The 17,357-nt window shown below is 40.8% G+C and overlaps 2 protein-coding genes and 1 long non-coding RNA gene across 7 annotated transcripts in view; 2 read left to right on the top strand and 1 right to left on the bottom strand.

Moving 5' to 3' along the window:
- Positions 1 to 10,709, top strand: part of LOC142956735 (CREB-regulated transcription coactivator 1-like) — an 18,853-nt gene extending 8,144 nt beyond the window's left edge. Inside the window, exons 10-15 of one of the 4 annotated variants that reach the window (XM_076098469.1) lie at positions 39 to 131; positions 648 to 743; positions 2,077 to 2,181; positions 4,694 to 4,777; positions 4,905 to 5,085; positions 5,788 to 10,709. In XM_076098469.1, the coding sequence (XP_075954584.1) occupies positions 39 to 131; positions 648 to 743; positions 2,077 to 2,181; positions 4,694 to 4,777; positions 4,905 to 5,085; positions 5,788 to 5,993 (765 nt within the window). In that variant the 3' untranslated portion in view covers positions 5,994 to 10,709. Of the gene's footprint in view, positions 1 to 38; positions 132 to 644; positions 744 to 2,076; positions 2,182 to 4,693; positions 4,778 to 4,904; positions 5,086 to 5,787 lie in introns of all 4 variants that reach the window. The other 3 variants (XM_076098468.1, XM_076098471.1, XM_076098470.1) reach the window with 3 other exon arrangements.
- Positions 1 to 14,491, bottom strand: part of LOC142956738 (uncharacterized) — an 18,352-nt gene extending 3,861 nt beyond the window's left edge. The window contains exons 1-4 of one of the 2 annotated variants that reach the window (XR_012956045.1): positions 14,057 to 14,491; positions 12,901 to 13,948; positions 590 to 2,327; positions 60 to 217 (exon numbers count right to left, since the gene is read on the bottom strand). This is a non-coding gene — a long non-coding RNA (uncharacterized LOC142956738). Of the gene's footprint in view, positions 1 to 59; positions 218 to 589; positions 2,328 to 10,695; positions 13,949 to 14,056 lie in introns of those variants that run through there. The other variant, XR_012956044.1, reaches the window with a different exon arrangement.
- On the top strand, positions 12,245 to 17,357 carry crsp7 (cofactor required for Sp1 transcriptional activation, subunit 7). The gene is made up of 3 exons (XM_076098467.1): positions 12,245 to 12,571; positions 13,567 to 13,641; positions 13,732 to 17,357. Exons 1-3 carry the CDS (start codon positions 12,500 to 12,502, stop codon positions 15,442 to 15,444), a joined length of 1,860 nt encoding a protein of 619 aa, XP_075954582.1. The 5' UTR covers positions 12,245 to 12,499; the 3' UTR covers positions 15,445 to 17,357.

Here is a 17,357-nt window from a genome sequence, read left to right as displayed (position 1 = left end):
CCACTGAGCACGTCTTATATGTTGCTGTGCTCCCCCAGGTGGCCATCAATGCCATGAACCTTGAGCAGCAGCTGTCCCAGTACGCCTTCTTCAACCAGCAGCCGTCGTCCCAGACCCACCAGAACCAGCAAGTGAGTGTCTCTCCAGCACTCACTCCATCGGTTCGTTCATTCTTGCAATCACAACCAGCTCTGAACTGTCCTCAGATCAACACTTCCTGGAAAAAAAACAACAACATTTTGATGAAGATTTGCTCTGAAGCACAGAAGCAGCAGTTCATGAATAATAAAAATAATGATTCAAAACATGATTTGTTTATTTGCTCAGGAGTTAAAACATGAGGCCTCTATGATGTTTTATTCTGAGTAATGTTATGTTCTCTTTATACAGTTATCAATATTTGAGTAGTGACATTTACGTTGACGTAAACACATAATGTAAAGAAGAGGTAAAGACAGGATTCCACAAATCTATTTATGAAAGCATTGTAGTAAAACAGGTTCAAGATGTTATAGTATGTCTGCCAACATACTATAAAAGTGATGTACTTAATCTATGATAAGCCAATATTAAAACTATAAAGTCATACTTGTCTGATGACACGATGTCTGTATCTATCTATAACCCTGCTCTCTATTCTGCAGCAGACGGGTTTGGTCCAGCTGGCGTCCTCCGTGAACTCCTGCTCCACGTCAGACAACCTGACGTCCTCACAGGCCAACATGACCATGGACATGAACACGGTGAGCAGTGGACTCGTCTGTCTGCATCACATCAGTGTAATCAAAGTGATGACTGGGTCTTCCTAGTTGGTTCGCATTTCCTTCCTGAAATTGTGAAGGTACACACTGACAAAAAGTACAAATTAATTAAATAAAAAGCAAAACATCAAGGAATCTAAATGCTTTTTGCAAATCGCTGCGCGTCCTTCAGATCTTGGCTCTTGCTGCTGTTCTTCTGCTGCAGTGGGAATGTGTTTGGATTCCTGCAGAAATGATGAAGTGGCCTACGCTCTCTTGGTCTCACTTATTGCAGCGTGGGGTCAAGTGAAACATTGTGAAGAGACACAGCAAGACACCAGCTTACATCTAACTTTCTGTTAATTTAACCACACTTACTACACTCTTCAGTATATATATATTATGCACCACTTTGTTTTCAGAGGTGGCTTTCCATGTTTGACTCCGTTTCTAAACTGTAGATTTGAGGTCTAAAGCAAATCCAGTCACGGCAAGATGGAAAATACTTCTTTCAGTTTAATGAGAGTTCAAACAGGTCTGCTCTATAAATGATAATTGCACTCGTTTATATCTGTATCTAGAGGCCTTGAACTGCTTTGTCGCTTCTCTATCTCATGCTACCAATATTTTGATATCGTATCTGTCTATTAATTGATTAGGAACGTGGAGATCCGAACTCCTGTAGGCTTTTGAGTGATAAGAGATTATCAATCTCATTTGGTGCACCTCTAAATCTGAGTGACTTGATAGTTTATCTGTTATTTGCTATGATAGTAAGCTTTATTTTCCTTCCACACTTATGGTTGTGTAGTTGATATTGTGATCAGAATAGAAATCTTTCCTTTTTTTTTTGAGCATGTGCAAATATTCTTCTTTTGATTTAGTCGGATGAGTAAATTGAAAAGAGCAGGCATGACAGAACAGAACAAAAGAGAGTCGGCTCTCACTGATCCTCCAGTTTTACAATATTTGCTCGCTTAACTTGGATTGCTGGCAACATTTCCCCTCTCCTAATTAATCCCCTGTAGCTTTCTGTGTGTCTCCCAGATCTTTTCTCAGTATTATTGATGCATTGATGTGACATGTGGTACATGTCGGTCATTACTGTAATTATGCTGTATTTCAGCATTCGATTCTAGTATGCTGGGTTACAACCATTAAAAACAGCGAATCAATATATTATTGATTCCTCGGGTCAGGATGGCGAAAGGTAAACTGGATAACCTACAGTAATACAAGCAAAGCTCCATATCCAGCATGAGGACTCTGACACACACAGACGCCAGTAAAGAACATCCTCCAATGTGTATAACTCCAACGTATCCTCTTGTATCAGGCCTCGTCCCTTCAACAGTACCGCAGTAGGGTCGGATCCTCTGCCAATCAGTCTCCGACCTCCCCCGTCTCCAATCAAGGCTTCTCACCTGGAGGTTCGCCTCAAGTAAGGGCGTGTGAACCAGTGAGCTGCTGGCTCGCTCTGTATAAACGTCACCGTCCCCTGCATCGTAGTCCTGTGGTTATCGTTGCCAAGTAGGACTCTGTGGCTGCCCTCCTACAGCTGCTTGTATTGTGTTGACATTAGCAGATCTGGGCAAAGAAAACAATGTGATATGTCAGTTTATTTCAAGCACTCGAGCAAATCAAACCACAAACAGGCTATTTATTTATTTAGCTGTTTAATTACTTCTGTAAATATGGAAGGCAAAAAAGGACGACAATCTTGTGAACAAGAAGATCTTCTCAGTATGCTTCACAGGAAACATTTTTCACAGCTGACATTTTAACATGTCATAGCAGGTATTTCACAGGTTTTTCGTTTCGCAACATAATAATTATTGTAATTATTGTTATTGGTTACACCATGATAGAAGGAAGTAAAGCCTTACATTGTCAAGAATTTCAGGCAACATTCTTGGAGATGAGAAAAAAAATAGAAGTATAATATATCACAATTTATAGTTTTTAATCCATGTCATGACTATGATTACAGTTATAGATGTTATAGACATGAGGTAGTCCCTGTTTTGCCCAGATCTGACCCCCAGTCTCTTTAAGCACTCAGTGTCATTGCTGTGTTGTTCTGTAGCTGTGTCCCCGACCTTCCTTCTCTGCTGCTTTTGTGGTATTTGCGTTGCAGCTCCACTGTTTCCTTCCCAGTCTTGCTATATAAGACTATGTACCGGAGTTTTTTTTTATTTTTTTATGTTCATCAGATCTTTGTGTTTTTGTGGTTTTTGCATCAGCATGGGGATTTAAGGTAGTATGGGAAGGGAGATGGTAAACCGACCCCCTTGAACCATCATTTTTTTTAGGAGAAGCTGCAAATCATTCTGGTGGTTGAATCTCTACAAACTGAACCTTGCTTGCAGGGTGGTGCTTTAAGATAAACTAAACACACCCAAGGTAAACATGGATTAGGGTTGTTAGTCTGTTTGAGATTTGAAACCCTGGCATTGTAACTCGTTAACTGCTGAAGGGTTAGTGGAAAACTTTCCCAAAATAAAACCTTGAAATACACGTTAAAAAGTACATCATGTAAAGAAATTAGATTCGGTGCTTAAACGAAGAGTTAGCTAGCATTTTAAATAAGCATTTGCTTACACTGAAGGGTGACTTTGTGTGTGTTTGAGATCCATAAAAAGAGAAATGTGTGCGTGCGTGTGCGCGTGTGTGTGTGCATTCGTTTTTAAATGTTTGTCCTGTTGTTTGCTTACCCAGCTCAGTTCTGACCTGAGCTGAAGTAGCTCACTCGTAGTGCTGAGGTTATCCACGGGCTAAACCACAGCTGACAGGCTGTATGCTCTATTATTCTGCTCTGCCCTGTGGGGACATCTGCAGCACACACAGATAATTTGGTTTTGAACTAGGAGGAGCAGGGGCTGAGAATATGATCCAATTACTTATACATTAAGAGGCCACGATGAAATAGGAGAATTTCTGTCACTGGTTCAATGAGGACATTCAAATGAGGAACTTGAAGAGAATTAGCTTCCACTGGATGAGTCAGTGAAGGGAGAGTAAAGTCACAAAGGGGATTATATTGTCTCTCTGTTTGGATTTTATTAATTAAAACACCAAGGCCAGAAGGCAGCAGAGGAAGCTCGTATGGAAGGAGTTGCATTTTCAAAGTCCGCATCCTTATCTTAAGCTGACTGATTTTGGACATTTGGTGGTCAGTTGTTAGTGTGTACTGACCTTTGGGCTGATGGAATGGAATGGTTCTTATTCACATAATTAATCAAGTCCCTTACTTGTGTATTTGCATTCCTATTCATTTGTTTAGTCGTTTACTTAGTTTCACATTCTTTTGCAGGTTTTCGTTAATATTCATACAGTATTTTAGTGTTGAGATAGGAAAATGCTGCCAAAGTGACACCTTGTCTTGTAAGTAGCTCTCTTTATGAAATATTCATGCATCACTTCTTGTGATAGTGGATGCCTGCTGATATCACAGCAAATTCTGTAAATACTGCAAGCTTTGCAAATATTGCAGGGACGGATTTAGTTTGCATTTATTATTGAAACAGCAGGGTTCAAATTCCTCACATGTTTGGTGTCTGTCTCTTGCTTTAAACACCCATTGAAAATGAAGCAGTTGAATTATGTGTTTATTACATGACTGTTAACTGCTTCTTCTGTGTGTGTGTGTGCCGTCCTTTTTGAAATTCAAGCTATTTTAACTTTTGCACAGCTTTTTCCTCTCTGCAAAATACACACAAGTCAAGTTACTCAACCCAAAGAATTCCATTTCCAGATGCTGTGAGGTGATATTTGTTGTTCCAGCATTGTTGCTGCTTTGACTGTGTCTTTTTCATATTCCACATTTCATGTTAAGTGTATAACTCCTGCAGCCTGGATGAAGTGTGTATATAGTTGATGCTCCACACTGGGAGATTTTTTCTTCTTCTTTTATTTAGTCTAAATAAACAGATTTGGCCTGTTTGTTGTTGCAGCATAACTCCATACTGGGCAGCGTGTTTGCAGACTTCTACGACCAGCAGCTCCCGTCCATTCAGGCCAGTGCTCTCTCACAACAGGTACAGACTCTGGCTGTTTTCAGGCAAAGCCTAAATGTGCAGTTCTTCTCTCAGCCTGCTCTTGCTTTGGAGCCATTACATGAGCAGCAGCGACAGCTGTGATATTTCTTCATGTTGTGATTGCCAGTTGGAGCAGTTCAACATGATGGAAACCCCCATCGGCTCTGACAGCCTGTACAACCAGACCTCCACCCTCAACTACTCCCAGGCGCTTATGATGGGTCTGACCGGTGGCCATTGCAACCTTCAGGACCAGCAGCAGCTGGGCTACAGTAGCCATGGCAACATCCCCAACATCATTCTCACAGGTGCTGCTTTGACATTTGATGTAGCTCACTTAAGTCTTACAGCAAGTGGCTTTAGCTGTGTTAAAAAAACCTTTTGTAGAGATTTCCAAAATCCCAACCCAGAATAAAGCTTGTGCTTCATATTTGCTTGTTTTATCTTAATATAGTGAGAGTTTCTCGGACACTGATTCATTGCAGGACTCTTACGACTGCATTCGATTGTACCGTTATATACCCGGTGCTTTAAATTGTCTGCTGTTTATGTTAATCTGCCTCTCCTGCAATGGGAGAGTAATGTATTTGCAGGTAATCTCTAAATAGATGTGATACTGACATACCCCACACTTCTAAGTAGGGAAGTTATTTTCCAGTTCTGTAGGAACGCACATGCAACATCCAGAGCGAGCTTTCAGTCAATCCACAATCACCAAGTATTCAACAAATAATAAACCTATTAATAATAAACCTATTCAAATTGTATGCAACAGGATTTTTCCCTTCAGTTGTTTGTGAAAATTAGCAGCCCGCTGTTAACGGAAATGTGTAATTAAGATGTCATGGCTCGTACAGAGCAAAGTACAAAAACATTCAGTCTCTTCTTGCTGCCAATCATGTCCTCTCTCATTTTTATCAGCGAGCCTTCCCTCTACCCCTTAAAAATCCTCAAAGAGATAAATATAATAATAATAATGCTCATATGTTTTCTGTCTTGCCTCTGCTCAGTGAGCGGGGAGTCTCCCCCCATCCTGCCCAAGGACCTGACTGGCTCGTTGTCCACAGATATCAGCTTCGATGTCGACTCCCAGTTCCCACTGGATGATCTCAAAATAGACCCGCTGACGCTTGATGGCCTTCACATGCTAAATGATCCGGACATGGTCCTTGCTGACCCCGCCACAGAGGACGCGTTTCGCCTCGACCGCCTCTAACCACTGCACCACCTCATGCCCAGGTGTGTGTGAATGCTGCTGCCCTGGGGGTGCGAGGGGGGGGGAGGGGGGGAGCTTCAAATCTGAGAGAATAAGAACCAAGAGGAGCAGCTTTCTGGAGTGTGCTGGTTTAACACCTCGTCTGGGCAGAGCATCGATTTCACGCCCACCAACTCAATCAAACCCCACAAGAGAGCATTTAAAAGAAACATCATGCGTTCAAATATTATTGAAGACTGGAAACCTTGAAAACTGGAAAGATGGCTTACGACTGATGACAAGTTACGGTATGAATGATCTTCATGGTTGTGTCACTACGAATGACACTTTGAATTTTGATTTATTTAGATGGTTAGTGTTCATGCGAGGGAGTTTTGATGAAAATATCACGAGGGCAGAGGGAGGCTGGTCTGATATTCTCCATCAATGACGGACTAAACCACGTCTGCAGAGCAAACCCTTAACAATCTACAGTATCATACACCTGTTAACAAAGAGTAGCTTGATGACACAAGTTTAACCTCCCTTTGTGCCAAGCTGACTGCTCTCAGCAGTACATTCAGTTTGGATATAAATTTCGTGATAATCCCTGTGTAGTTGGTCATAGATGGTTTGATTTTGTTTCAAATTTCCTCTAAAGTTTTGAGTGACGACGAGTCACTAAGTTATTTTCAGGAGATGCTGAATTTTGATTTTACCATAGTAAATAGCAGCCATTGGTTATGCATGAAATCACAAATCACTGTGCATACTTGTTTTGCCTTAATAGCTTGACATTTTGGTTTTCATGCAAAGACACTATTATGTAAATAAGAAAAAGATTCAATTGTCAAGTCATTGTTAGTGTTTTACAAGTGGTTTGGCCTACATCATTCACAGTTGCATTGTATTTTTGAGGTGCGCTGATCTTTATTCATTACTTCCTCCGTTGTCACTACCATATCATTTTTCATGCCTCAGTCAGATCTAAAAGGATTAATGAGTTCTTTGTTATGAAACAGATGTTTACATGCTTGTTTCGTTTGATATTTTACATGTACAGAATGTGATTAGATTTTGCGTAATGGTATCTATGCAAAAACTACAGCGATTGGTTTAGGACTGTAAAATGAAAAAGATAAAAATGAACCATTTCAAAAGGAGGCAAATGTGCAAGGTTGTTTGAGAATGCACAGCGATGGTGCCATGTTATATTTCTTTTGATACTTCTGAAACTCTTTACATTTTCCTTTCAGACTAGTGCGGTGTAGAGAGAAAGGCTCAGTGCGTGTGTCATACAGTAGAAGCTCTCCTGGATTACTCCCAAAGATGTGACCTCAGTGTAGTTGAAATATATATATTTTTCCAGACAATTGAACTGCCTCTATACTAGAACAGCATTGTTGATGCAATGAGAATGTATTTAGGTCACATCTGTACAGCTGTGTTGTTGCCATCGTGTCATCCTCATTGCCTCTTATATCTAGCCTTTATGTACTGTAGGACCAAATATTTTTCACCTGTTATTTTTTTTCTCCCTGCAAAGGAGATGTGGCATACTGCTTTATATATGACTTTTGTTGTTTTCATGGCACTACAGTGACACTGAATATCCGTTTCCTCGTCATGCTTGTGTTGTCTGTGCCCTGTATGGATCTGTTCCATGTCTCTCCGGCCGTTGGTTCTGCATTTATGTGGTTTTAAGCATTTGCTCTTTAAAAGAACCCCTGTGTGTTTGTGAGTGGATCATAACTGTCTCATCTCTCATATTGCACTTTATGTATTCATTTAAAACACTGAGTTATGAGTTTATATACCAACCCCCCCCCCCCCCCCCCCCCCCCCTGTGACTGTTATGTGCACTGGACCCGTTTGTCCTGTCTCTGATTAAACTTGCCTTCTTGTAAAAACAAAAAAGAAATATGAAAAAAAGCTTGATTAAATTATAGTTATTTTTTGAAAAGTCATATACAGATTTAAAATAAGAATTTTTACTTAATCAGTGAGTATTTTGTTAGCGGTTTACTGTTGCAGTTTTCCTGGATTTTGGAAAACATTTGTATTTTGGAACAGTGGGGATCAGAGGTGTGTCAATCACGTTGCTGCAGCTCTTTCTGCTATTGATAGCAGGTTTGAGAAAATAGATCTAGAAAAACATTATGTAATTAATTACTGATTTACAAATGAAAAGTTTATTATTGAAATATTTAAAGTTGCAAGTAGTATAGTGTGATTTCTCAGAGTACATTTGAAATTTGCATATTATCACAATATTGTGCCAGATGGTATAAATATATTTTAATTCAGTCCAGATATAATTATTTCTAAAATGCCCAATATAAGTTCATTTTCATGAATATTCCACGCTATGAAGAAGGTCATGCTGTAGCTGCAACATTATTTCTGTTGATGTGTGTCAAGGTCCTCTAGTGCCAGCATATCCCACCATCATTCTCACATAATGTAAATGTAAATTCAAAAAACGTCCGTTAACAAATCTGTTAAAACTAAGTTGTTGAGGATTTGTGTGAAGATTTTCCCCCCTTTTTTATTTTTTAGATGAATCGCATTTCTGAATTATGGTCTTTTCTTTCCTCCTCCCCCGACTTTAATAATGTTGTTACGGCATGAATAACTACACGTTTTCCCCTTTACAGCTTGGGTTTTATTTTCATTCCAGGGTGGAGTCGACTTTGTTTGTCAAAGTGTTTTGTTTTTCTTGTTTGGTAATGTTGTCCTTTGTTCTATCTTAATTCAGCGTCATGTGTATAGGCTAATGTATCTGCTAAGTGAAGCCTAAAAGCATCGGAAATATGGTAATCAGCCTTTTATGCACATGTAGGAGCTTTTGTTTGGTACTATGTTTTACACTGCAATATACTGTATGTGCTTATTTTCTGTGCTACACCAACAGAGCTTTATTATGTCATGGTAAATCTAGAGTAGCTTTGTATATTGCTGTACGGTAGGAATAATGTTTTTCGTGCTTTATGTGATATGATGTCAAAGTGAGAAAATGCACTGAGAAATACTGCGCTGCAATATGTCGTTGTGGCTCGATATTCTCTGCTGGACCTCAGACTTTATAGAGAGCCTGAAATCTTTGTAGGTCCATTTTCTGTTTTGCTTTTCTTTGTGCTCATGTAGATAGCTCTGATGCGTCGCCTGTTACTGCCACCTTTTTATGCATCAACGTTCAGGCATCCATTGGTATTATACCAGTGTTTACAGAGACAAGAGTTTACAACAGGGCAATGTTTGTTTTACTCTCCATAAAAACATGTTCGCTAAATACTGTATCTGGAATAACGGACTACATATGAACAACTTGCAGTGTAGGATAGCAAACGTATTTTGCTATTTAGATTTACCAGTGAATCAATGATGTAATTTCAATACTATGCCCTAAATAATACATTATATTTGATGAGGTCTTCATTCATAAGCATTTCGAGGCCCTGAAAGCACTTTTTATTTCAATTACAGACATTTATTTATCAGAAATTCCACTTCCTATCTACTTACTATGAGCAGCTACATGCCATCAGAAGTTGTTTTGTTTTTTTAACAGAATAGGTACTATTTAGATTTTATTCAATTTAGTTTTATAGTAAATCTCATTAGCACTGTATATTATCAATCAACAGTTGAACCAGGAAGCCAAAGTACAAAACAGCCATAAATGAGAGAATATTTAGACATTTTATCCCTCTAACTGTTCAAACACAACCTTTCCCATTGTTTTTCAAAATATTGTAGTGGGGTACGAGTTATTTCATATATCAACTATGAACGTATCAATGGATCTTTGAACATTATTATAGAAATTCTTTCAGCTTAACTTAAAGAGATGCGACTGACATATCCTACCCACTACCTGGGGAATCTCTTTTCTGCATGACGCTGAATTCCAAAATATCTCAGACAATACCTTGACATATTGCATTTTGCTTTAAATGAAGTATTTAGTTTTGCTTTGTTTTATTAATCTGCTCTCAGACACTATTTTGTAGTGAATATTACTATATACATATTGTTTGATAAATAACAGATACCGTAGGAAATAAAATAAGAAACATCAGATACAAATACTCTACAGTCAGGCTATATATCTATCCACATATCTATATATATCTGTGGATAGATATATTGACTTTGTGACACAACATGTTAAAACAGAAACTGAATCAGGAAGACGGAAGAGTAATAGTGGTGCACAGTCACTCAGTGGGTCACCCACTCTATGAATCCTTTGTGTGCATTTTGAGGACAGCTGGTTCAAGCCTCATACAATGGCAGCTAAATTGTTATACAATGTTTTTTTGTTTCTGTGAACAGTGATACTATTCCAAACACTGCACATGCATTTTACTGCCGTGATGGAGTGCACCACGCTCCTATAGTATACGCTCGCAGCAACGGGAAACATTATGCTCATAGAATATGCAAAATCTAGCATTCTGCAGCACAGCTTGGCAAGTTGGTACTTTTTTGACCTAACCCTTTAAAAATTACGTGGTTCAAACCTTGTTCTTCAAATTGTGTGTTTTCTATTTAAACTGTTAAATCGGACCAAAAGAATCCAAGTTGGCTGTAAATGTGTGCTATATAAAAGATGAATTACGCTTCTGTTTGAACTGTACCTGATGTATTTTTCTTGTGTGAAGGCTTCTGTCTTTGTATCTTTGCATTATTATTTGTAAATGAAATGAAAATAAATATATCTGACTAAGCAAAGACGTTTCTTTAATCTTATTTTTGTCATTAGGTGGACTACAAAAAAAACAATAAACAACAAACTAAACCAGTATTTACATGATGATGATAACAGCCCCCATAACTGGCATAACTCAGACTTTCACACCCACTCCACAGCTTCACGCCCAGCATTTGCCCGGCCTCTCCCACTCTGTCCACACTAACAATTCTACCGAGTTGACACTGGACATTTTGCATGTGGGATGGGTATGACAAAAGTAATAACCAAAGTGACTAGAAGTAAGATCTCTGTCTTTTCTACACAGGGTTCATGATTATGTTGCGAAGGTTTTTATTTATTGCTGTATCTATTACAACAGACAAATCCTAATATGGCTTTCCCCTTTTTGCTTTATTGGCAATACTCATATAGCCAGTGACTTCTACCTGAGCAAATAATATGACAAATGTATTCTTTTTAAGCCACTTGAAAACCTTTCAAAAAATATCGGAATGCACAAAATCTAAGCATGAATGATCCCCCCCCCCAAAGAATCAGCAGTTCAGTGGATCAAATTTAAAGGCCAAGTTCCGGGCTTCACCATCACTGATGCCCTCAAATGACTCGACAGTGTCTTACAACCAATGTGGTCCAGTGATGCAGCATCTTTTCTTTGAGTTGTTTTACTCTCTTTTGGCAACTGAATGACTCCCTCTGCTGGTGGAATGCTGCAATATAAAGTCATCATTCTTGATAAATCATAGTAACTTGCATGTTGTGGTAAAGACATCCATATCACACTTTTATTTGAAAGCATCAAAAGTGACCTTTAGTAAGGTTTTAAAATGTGATAACATGTAATAGCTGAGAGATTTTGCAAACTGTGTGTTTGGGAGTGTGTGTGGTTACTGCTACAATATTGGGGGAAATCGATTGGCCAAAGTTGATCGACAAATAACTCGACAGATGTTGACATGATTCTGTGCTCCAGGAGGAGGGAAAGTGAAACCTGTGGGCCTCTAACTAATTGTGGATTGAAAATGTGTGATCTGAGCTTTGCTATTTCTCTTGAGTTTGACATGTAGCTTACTTGTTTTCTATTCCTTGTCTCTGTTGTTCAGTTTAGACCTGAAACGGTTAGTCTCAATTCATTGATCGACACAAAGTTAATCACCAACAATTTTCATGACTTAAGAATTATAAGTCGTTTATCAAGCAAAAATGCCAAATGGTATTTGGTTCCAGCTTCTAAAATATGAGGATTTGCTGTTTTTTTCTGCTTTGTACCCATTGTACAGTGAATACCTTGGTTTTTTTGACTATTCCTCTGACTAAATAACTAATTAAAAAAATGTGTGATGGACTTTTACGTTGCATTTGCCATTTTTTTCATAGGCTACATACCACCGACATATACATATAGTGTATATAACAGCAGATCAGGAGGACATCAACAAAGAAGCCGTGGAGTAAACCCTTAATACATCAATGGGTACAGAGTGGAGGTGAACGCAGGGATGTTTACTTGGTTACGTACAGACGTCAGAGCGCACACATCGTATCCCAGCATGCAGCAGGAGGCCGTTGAGAGATCCAGCAGCTGGTAGTGAGTTGCTAGAGCGCCCATCAGGCACCAGCCAACGGTCAACACTGAACACACATTTCTCCATGTGAGAACATCTGAGCCGTCTACCTCACAGGCGACTGAAAAATAATGCCGTTCGGACGCCCGACGTGTTACCGCAGCGGCTTTTGAGTCATCATTGTCACCAGGTTTTCATTTTGGAGGATTCCTCCCTCCATCCTCCCGGATCGCACCGAACAGGCAATGACAACGGTCTCGGCTACCCCGCAGCAGATGAGGGACCGGCTGCTGCAGGCCGTCGACAGTCACAGCAATGTGAGTGAAGCTAGCCGGCTAGGAAGCTAACGTTAGCTTGTTTACCTGAACTCTGGCAAACTACACAAGGCAGCTCGAACATCAGCTGTCATTTAACTATTTAGTTGTATTTTAAATAAATGCGTTATTTCTAATTTGGGCTGGCATTGACCTGTCGAGTGACTGTCGCTGAGCTCACGATTTGACAGCTCGCAAGCTAACTTAGCAGAAGCTTGGTTAGACACCAGTCTGGCGTTAGCTGGTGCATGTAGCATGTTAGCTTCCAGCCGTAACGCTAAGGCGGATTTAGAGTGTGGCTTGAAAGAATATAATGTATGCGTGTGCCTTACCCTTCACTCTGAAATGATCTGTGTGTCCTGCTAATTGTCCGGGGTTTGGTTGTAGACCGTCTCACGCCATTACTTTATTGATACTGAAGTGTGGGAGGTAGCTAAGCAACTCTTAGCTTAAATAGCTATGTTACGTTTTAGGAAATAGTCGGACCCTTCCTCCTCAAGTTAGTTAGCCTAAATGCTAGCGGTAGCCAAATTAGCTAACACAAATCTGCCGACACTGAACCGCTGGTTGACTTTTCGACAGAATAAGAAACTCTCTTCAAATTAAAGTTTAGCGCTTTTTGCTCTAATGGTATACTTTTGTTTAAAAGTTTACAATGATGAAGTTCTTTTGAGTTGACACTTTGCCATCGTTACTTTTCAACGTCGATTTGAAGCATACAGACAAGCTAATGTTACCTAAGCTAACTTGCACCCTCACTCACACACGTTGCAGGCTCGATTCAATAGCGTTTCTAGCCATGACATTAATATATTAGACTTTGTTAATCGTGTGAGTGTCCGTCATTTGCGTTGTCTTCATCAGGACTGTGAATCACATTTTCATTTAACAGTCGCTGTTAATGGTGATATTAGGCGACCACTAAACATTTGCTTTCTTCGAGCAGCCGTGCAGGTGAAGTAACGTTAATACAAAATGTTTGTTTGTCATCCCTGCAGATATGCAATATGGTGGCTGTATTGGAAGTAATTACCGGTCTTGAAAAGTATCCTATCACCAAAGAAGCACTTGAGGTAAGACAATTGATTATATGTGAACTACTACTTCACGTTGAATTATATTGCTGTATGTGTTTCTAACTCTCAAGCATTTTTTTTATGTAGGAAACTCGACTTGGAAAATTGATCAATGATGTAAGGAAGAAGACCAAGAATGAAGATCTTGCTAAGCGTGCTAAGAAACTCTTACGGGCATGGCAAAAGCTGATTGAACCTGGGCCAGCTGTGGCTGCCAGCGCCCCTGGCTCTACCAATGGCAGTTCTCATCCCTGCAGAACAGATGCCTCTCCTCCTGACATTTCTGTGTCCGGGAAGGGTGTCCCTGAAGTCAAAATCAGAAACGATGTTCACAACACATACTCGCCAAAAGCGGAGAAATCCAGCAGCCGCAAACGACGAGCAGAGCACAGGGACAGTGGAGTGCACTTACCGGAAAAAATCTCTAAGATGTCTTCGTTTGACGTCTCGGTTTCCCCACCGCCCACCAATGGGATTGCAGGCAGTCCTGATGCCCTGCCCGACCAGCAAGTCGTCTCGTCTCCTGACCGATCTCGGATAGAGCACCTTGATAATGATAAAATCAACAGAATTCCGGTTAATGCTGTCAAGCCTCGTCCTAGCTCCCCCGGAGTGGCCAAACTACCTAGCACTTCCTCTATGATTAAGGTCGCTGTGATGCAGCAACAGACCAGACTGGAGGAAGGAGGTGGAGGGGGGTACTATCAAGCCAAAAGTCCCCGTGGCCTCACTTCCAGTCCAAGGAGCATGAAGCAAGAAACGGTGAACAAGCGCTCTTCAGCATATGCACCAAAAGGAACACCTATCCCAAGCCCTTCCTCTACGGACTCTCCCTTGTCTTTGTCCCAGCCCGTATCCTCCCCAGCCCAAGCATCATCCGCTGACAAGCTGCCAAACTCTTCTCATAGGTCTTCAATGCACTGGACCAGTTCGTCAGAAGTCCCCACTCATTGTCCACCACAAGACACATCTTCAACACTGGAATCCCCATCGGTCTCCCCTTCACCCTCTCATCTGCAACACAACTCAGAACTACACAGACCAACATCTGAGGGGGCCGTGCCCGTGTCTGATAACAAAGACGGGACAACGGTTCCCAACTCTGAGCATAAAAGAAGGAAGTACAGGTCAAGAGACTACTCTGTCAACCTAGATGGCCAGAAAATAGAGGACACGACTAAACCTGTACGGTTAAAAGAACGCAGGTTAACATTTGATCCTGTCACAGGTCAGATCAAACCTATGGTACATAGAGAGCCTTCTCAAACAGAGGAAGCCTCCACTCCTGACCTTGCTGAGTCCAGGCAGAGAACTGAAAGCACTGTACAACGGCCCGCTGCTCCGACCCTGGTCCCGGCCCCGGTTCTAGCTCCGGTCCCAACCTCGGCCCCAGGTCCCAGCCCCAATCCTTTCCATCAAACAAACTGGAAGGAACTGTCCAGAAATGAAATCATCCAGTCCTACTTGAACCTTCAGAGTAACGTGCTCAACTCCTCTGGGGTCCAGGCCCCGAGTGCACACTTTTTCATGTCCGAGTATCTGAAAAGGGAAGAACAGGAGATCAAGGACTCACGGAAGATACACGTTCTGCAGACGGACAGCTCAGTAGGGGATTTACCGGGTTTGAGTCGGGAGGTGACGGACGGGGACCTGGACCGGGTTCACACGCAGCACTGGCCGGGGGTGAATGGTTGTAATGACACCGAGGGCACCTGGTATGATTGGACAGAGTGCATATCATTGGACCCGCACGGGGATGGAAGCAAATTGAACATCCTGCCATATATTTGCCTAGACTGAGGGGTTTTGGGAAGGTTGCTGTCTTTCTCCACTCCTTTCTTTTGTCTCCCCAAAGAGATGAGATACTTTGTGATTTTGTTTGTCCACTGTGAGTTTGGCGGAAGCCATGCCTGCTAAACTCCCCCCCCCCCCCCCCCCCCCCCCCCCCCCCCCCATGCCTCCTCCTCCTCTTTCTGTGATAATCTAATTACATTTTGGTTTAAAAAAAAAAAGAGTCAAGATTAAAAGAATAGTTAAGTTTGTAATACCAAGGGCTGTATCTGTTTTATTTTTCAAACTGAAAGCCACAGGAATGACGAGGCCCTAGTTGCAGTGTGCTGATCCTAACACTGAAGGCGAGAGAGAGGACAGAATCATCCCAGACAACCGGAAATGGTGTTATGATGTGAATGTTTGATGTTCTGAATCGTACCGCTATTTCAGTCTCACTGGGATGATACCTGTTGTCTTTTTTTCTGTTTTGTTTTTGTTTTTTTAAACCTGTCTAGTTTACAATCCAGGGTTGCATTTGAGGAAAGGCCGGGGTTTAGCTGTCCTGTCCAGACCGCCATGTTGGTGCCCAGTACGGTGTTGGTAGAGTTCATCTAGCGCCGGTCCAGAGTATGAAATACTGGATCATATTGGGCAGTTCCAAGAAGCTTTATGTGAGATAAAAAGAGTAAATTATAAATTTCTTATCATGTATACATCTATTTATTTTGACCGGTTCATTTATGGGACGTTCATTCAAACGTACCAGTAGATCTGTTATTCGTTTTTTTTCCTGTTGCCGTCACAATGCTGTCAGTCTCATCTTCGATGTTAAAGGGGCAAACATGTTTTTGCATTTGGTTATTAACATTCCATACTCCACCCTCTTTCTCTCCGTCTCTCACACAGCTCCTGTATGCCCGTCACAGCTCTCAATAAGAAATGTATTCAGAAAAATAGTTTAATCAAAATAATGCGTTGTTTATTTAATATTAATTAATCAAAAAAATCTATACAAATTCTCCCCAAAGCTTAAGATATTAAATAATGTCAAATAATTGATGAATAATTACATTTAGGGACTAAATCAAGGAGATATTTGAATACTGGGACCCGCGTTGTTTCCTTTCCTTTAGATATCGTTTGCCTTCTGGATTTCCATCACAATGTTTCTGTGAGTTGAACGGCCTTAGTGAATGTACGGGATCGACACCTCTTATGCACTTGTTCATAAGTTGACAACTTGTTGGTCATCTCGTCACTGACTGAATTCAAATGTAGTGACTGATGCTCCCACAGTTTACTCAGAGTTTAAGACGCATTCAAAGTTTTTGCAGCTGTTGTCGAGAGTTTAGAAAACATTTAAGGTACGGTCTGAGGAGCATTTCTTTTTGCTTCCTTTTTCCAGTTCAGCAAACGTAAAATAAAATGGGGGAGAGAAAGCCATGTGCATCGGATATTTTTGGCATTTTCCGTGTACCAACTAATACTTACTTTTTGATTTCGCTTTATACTCATCAGTCACTACCAGATTTTTTTCTCACATGACTTAGATTAAGATTGGCTTCTGCGCAGCCTCTGTCTTTTCATTCTTTCAGTCATTCATCCCTACCAATGTGCCTTGGTAAAATGGTAAATCTGGATTTGCTTCCGCATAAATCACGCCTGTCCGTGGAGTTTTGTGAGTTGCGAGAATTTCAAAGTCCCCGGATCAGTATGCCGCTGGTATATGCACAGTTTCTGTTACTTTTTGTACACACTGATCCAGAGAGAGTGAAGCTGCAGACAATGAGAAACTGCACAACAACGCAGCTGGCAATAAAGGAAAAGTGCTACAACTGGTTGATGAGAATCTGTTTTCTGGAGTTTTGACTGGGGCATCTTTCTTTGTTCAGTGTTTAACATCTCTCCATTGTTTGAAAATAAAATGATCTAAATCTTCA

The sequence above is a fragment of the Anarhichas minor genome, unplaced genomic scaffold, assembly GCF_050575085.1.
Source record: "Anarhichas minor isolate MPS153535 unplaced genomic scaffold, ASM5057508v1 ptg000024l, whole genome shotgun sequence".
Taxonomy (NCBI): domain Eukaryota; kingdom Metazoa; phylum Chordata; class Actinopteri; order Perciformes; family Anarhichadidae; genus Anarhichas; species Anarhichas minor.
The sequence above is the reverse complement of the archived record's forward strand: the minus strand, read 5'-3'. Positions and strand labels throughout refer to the sequence as shown.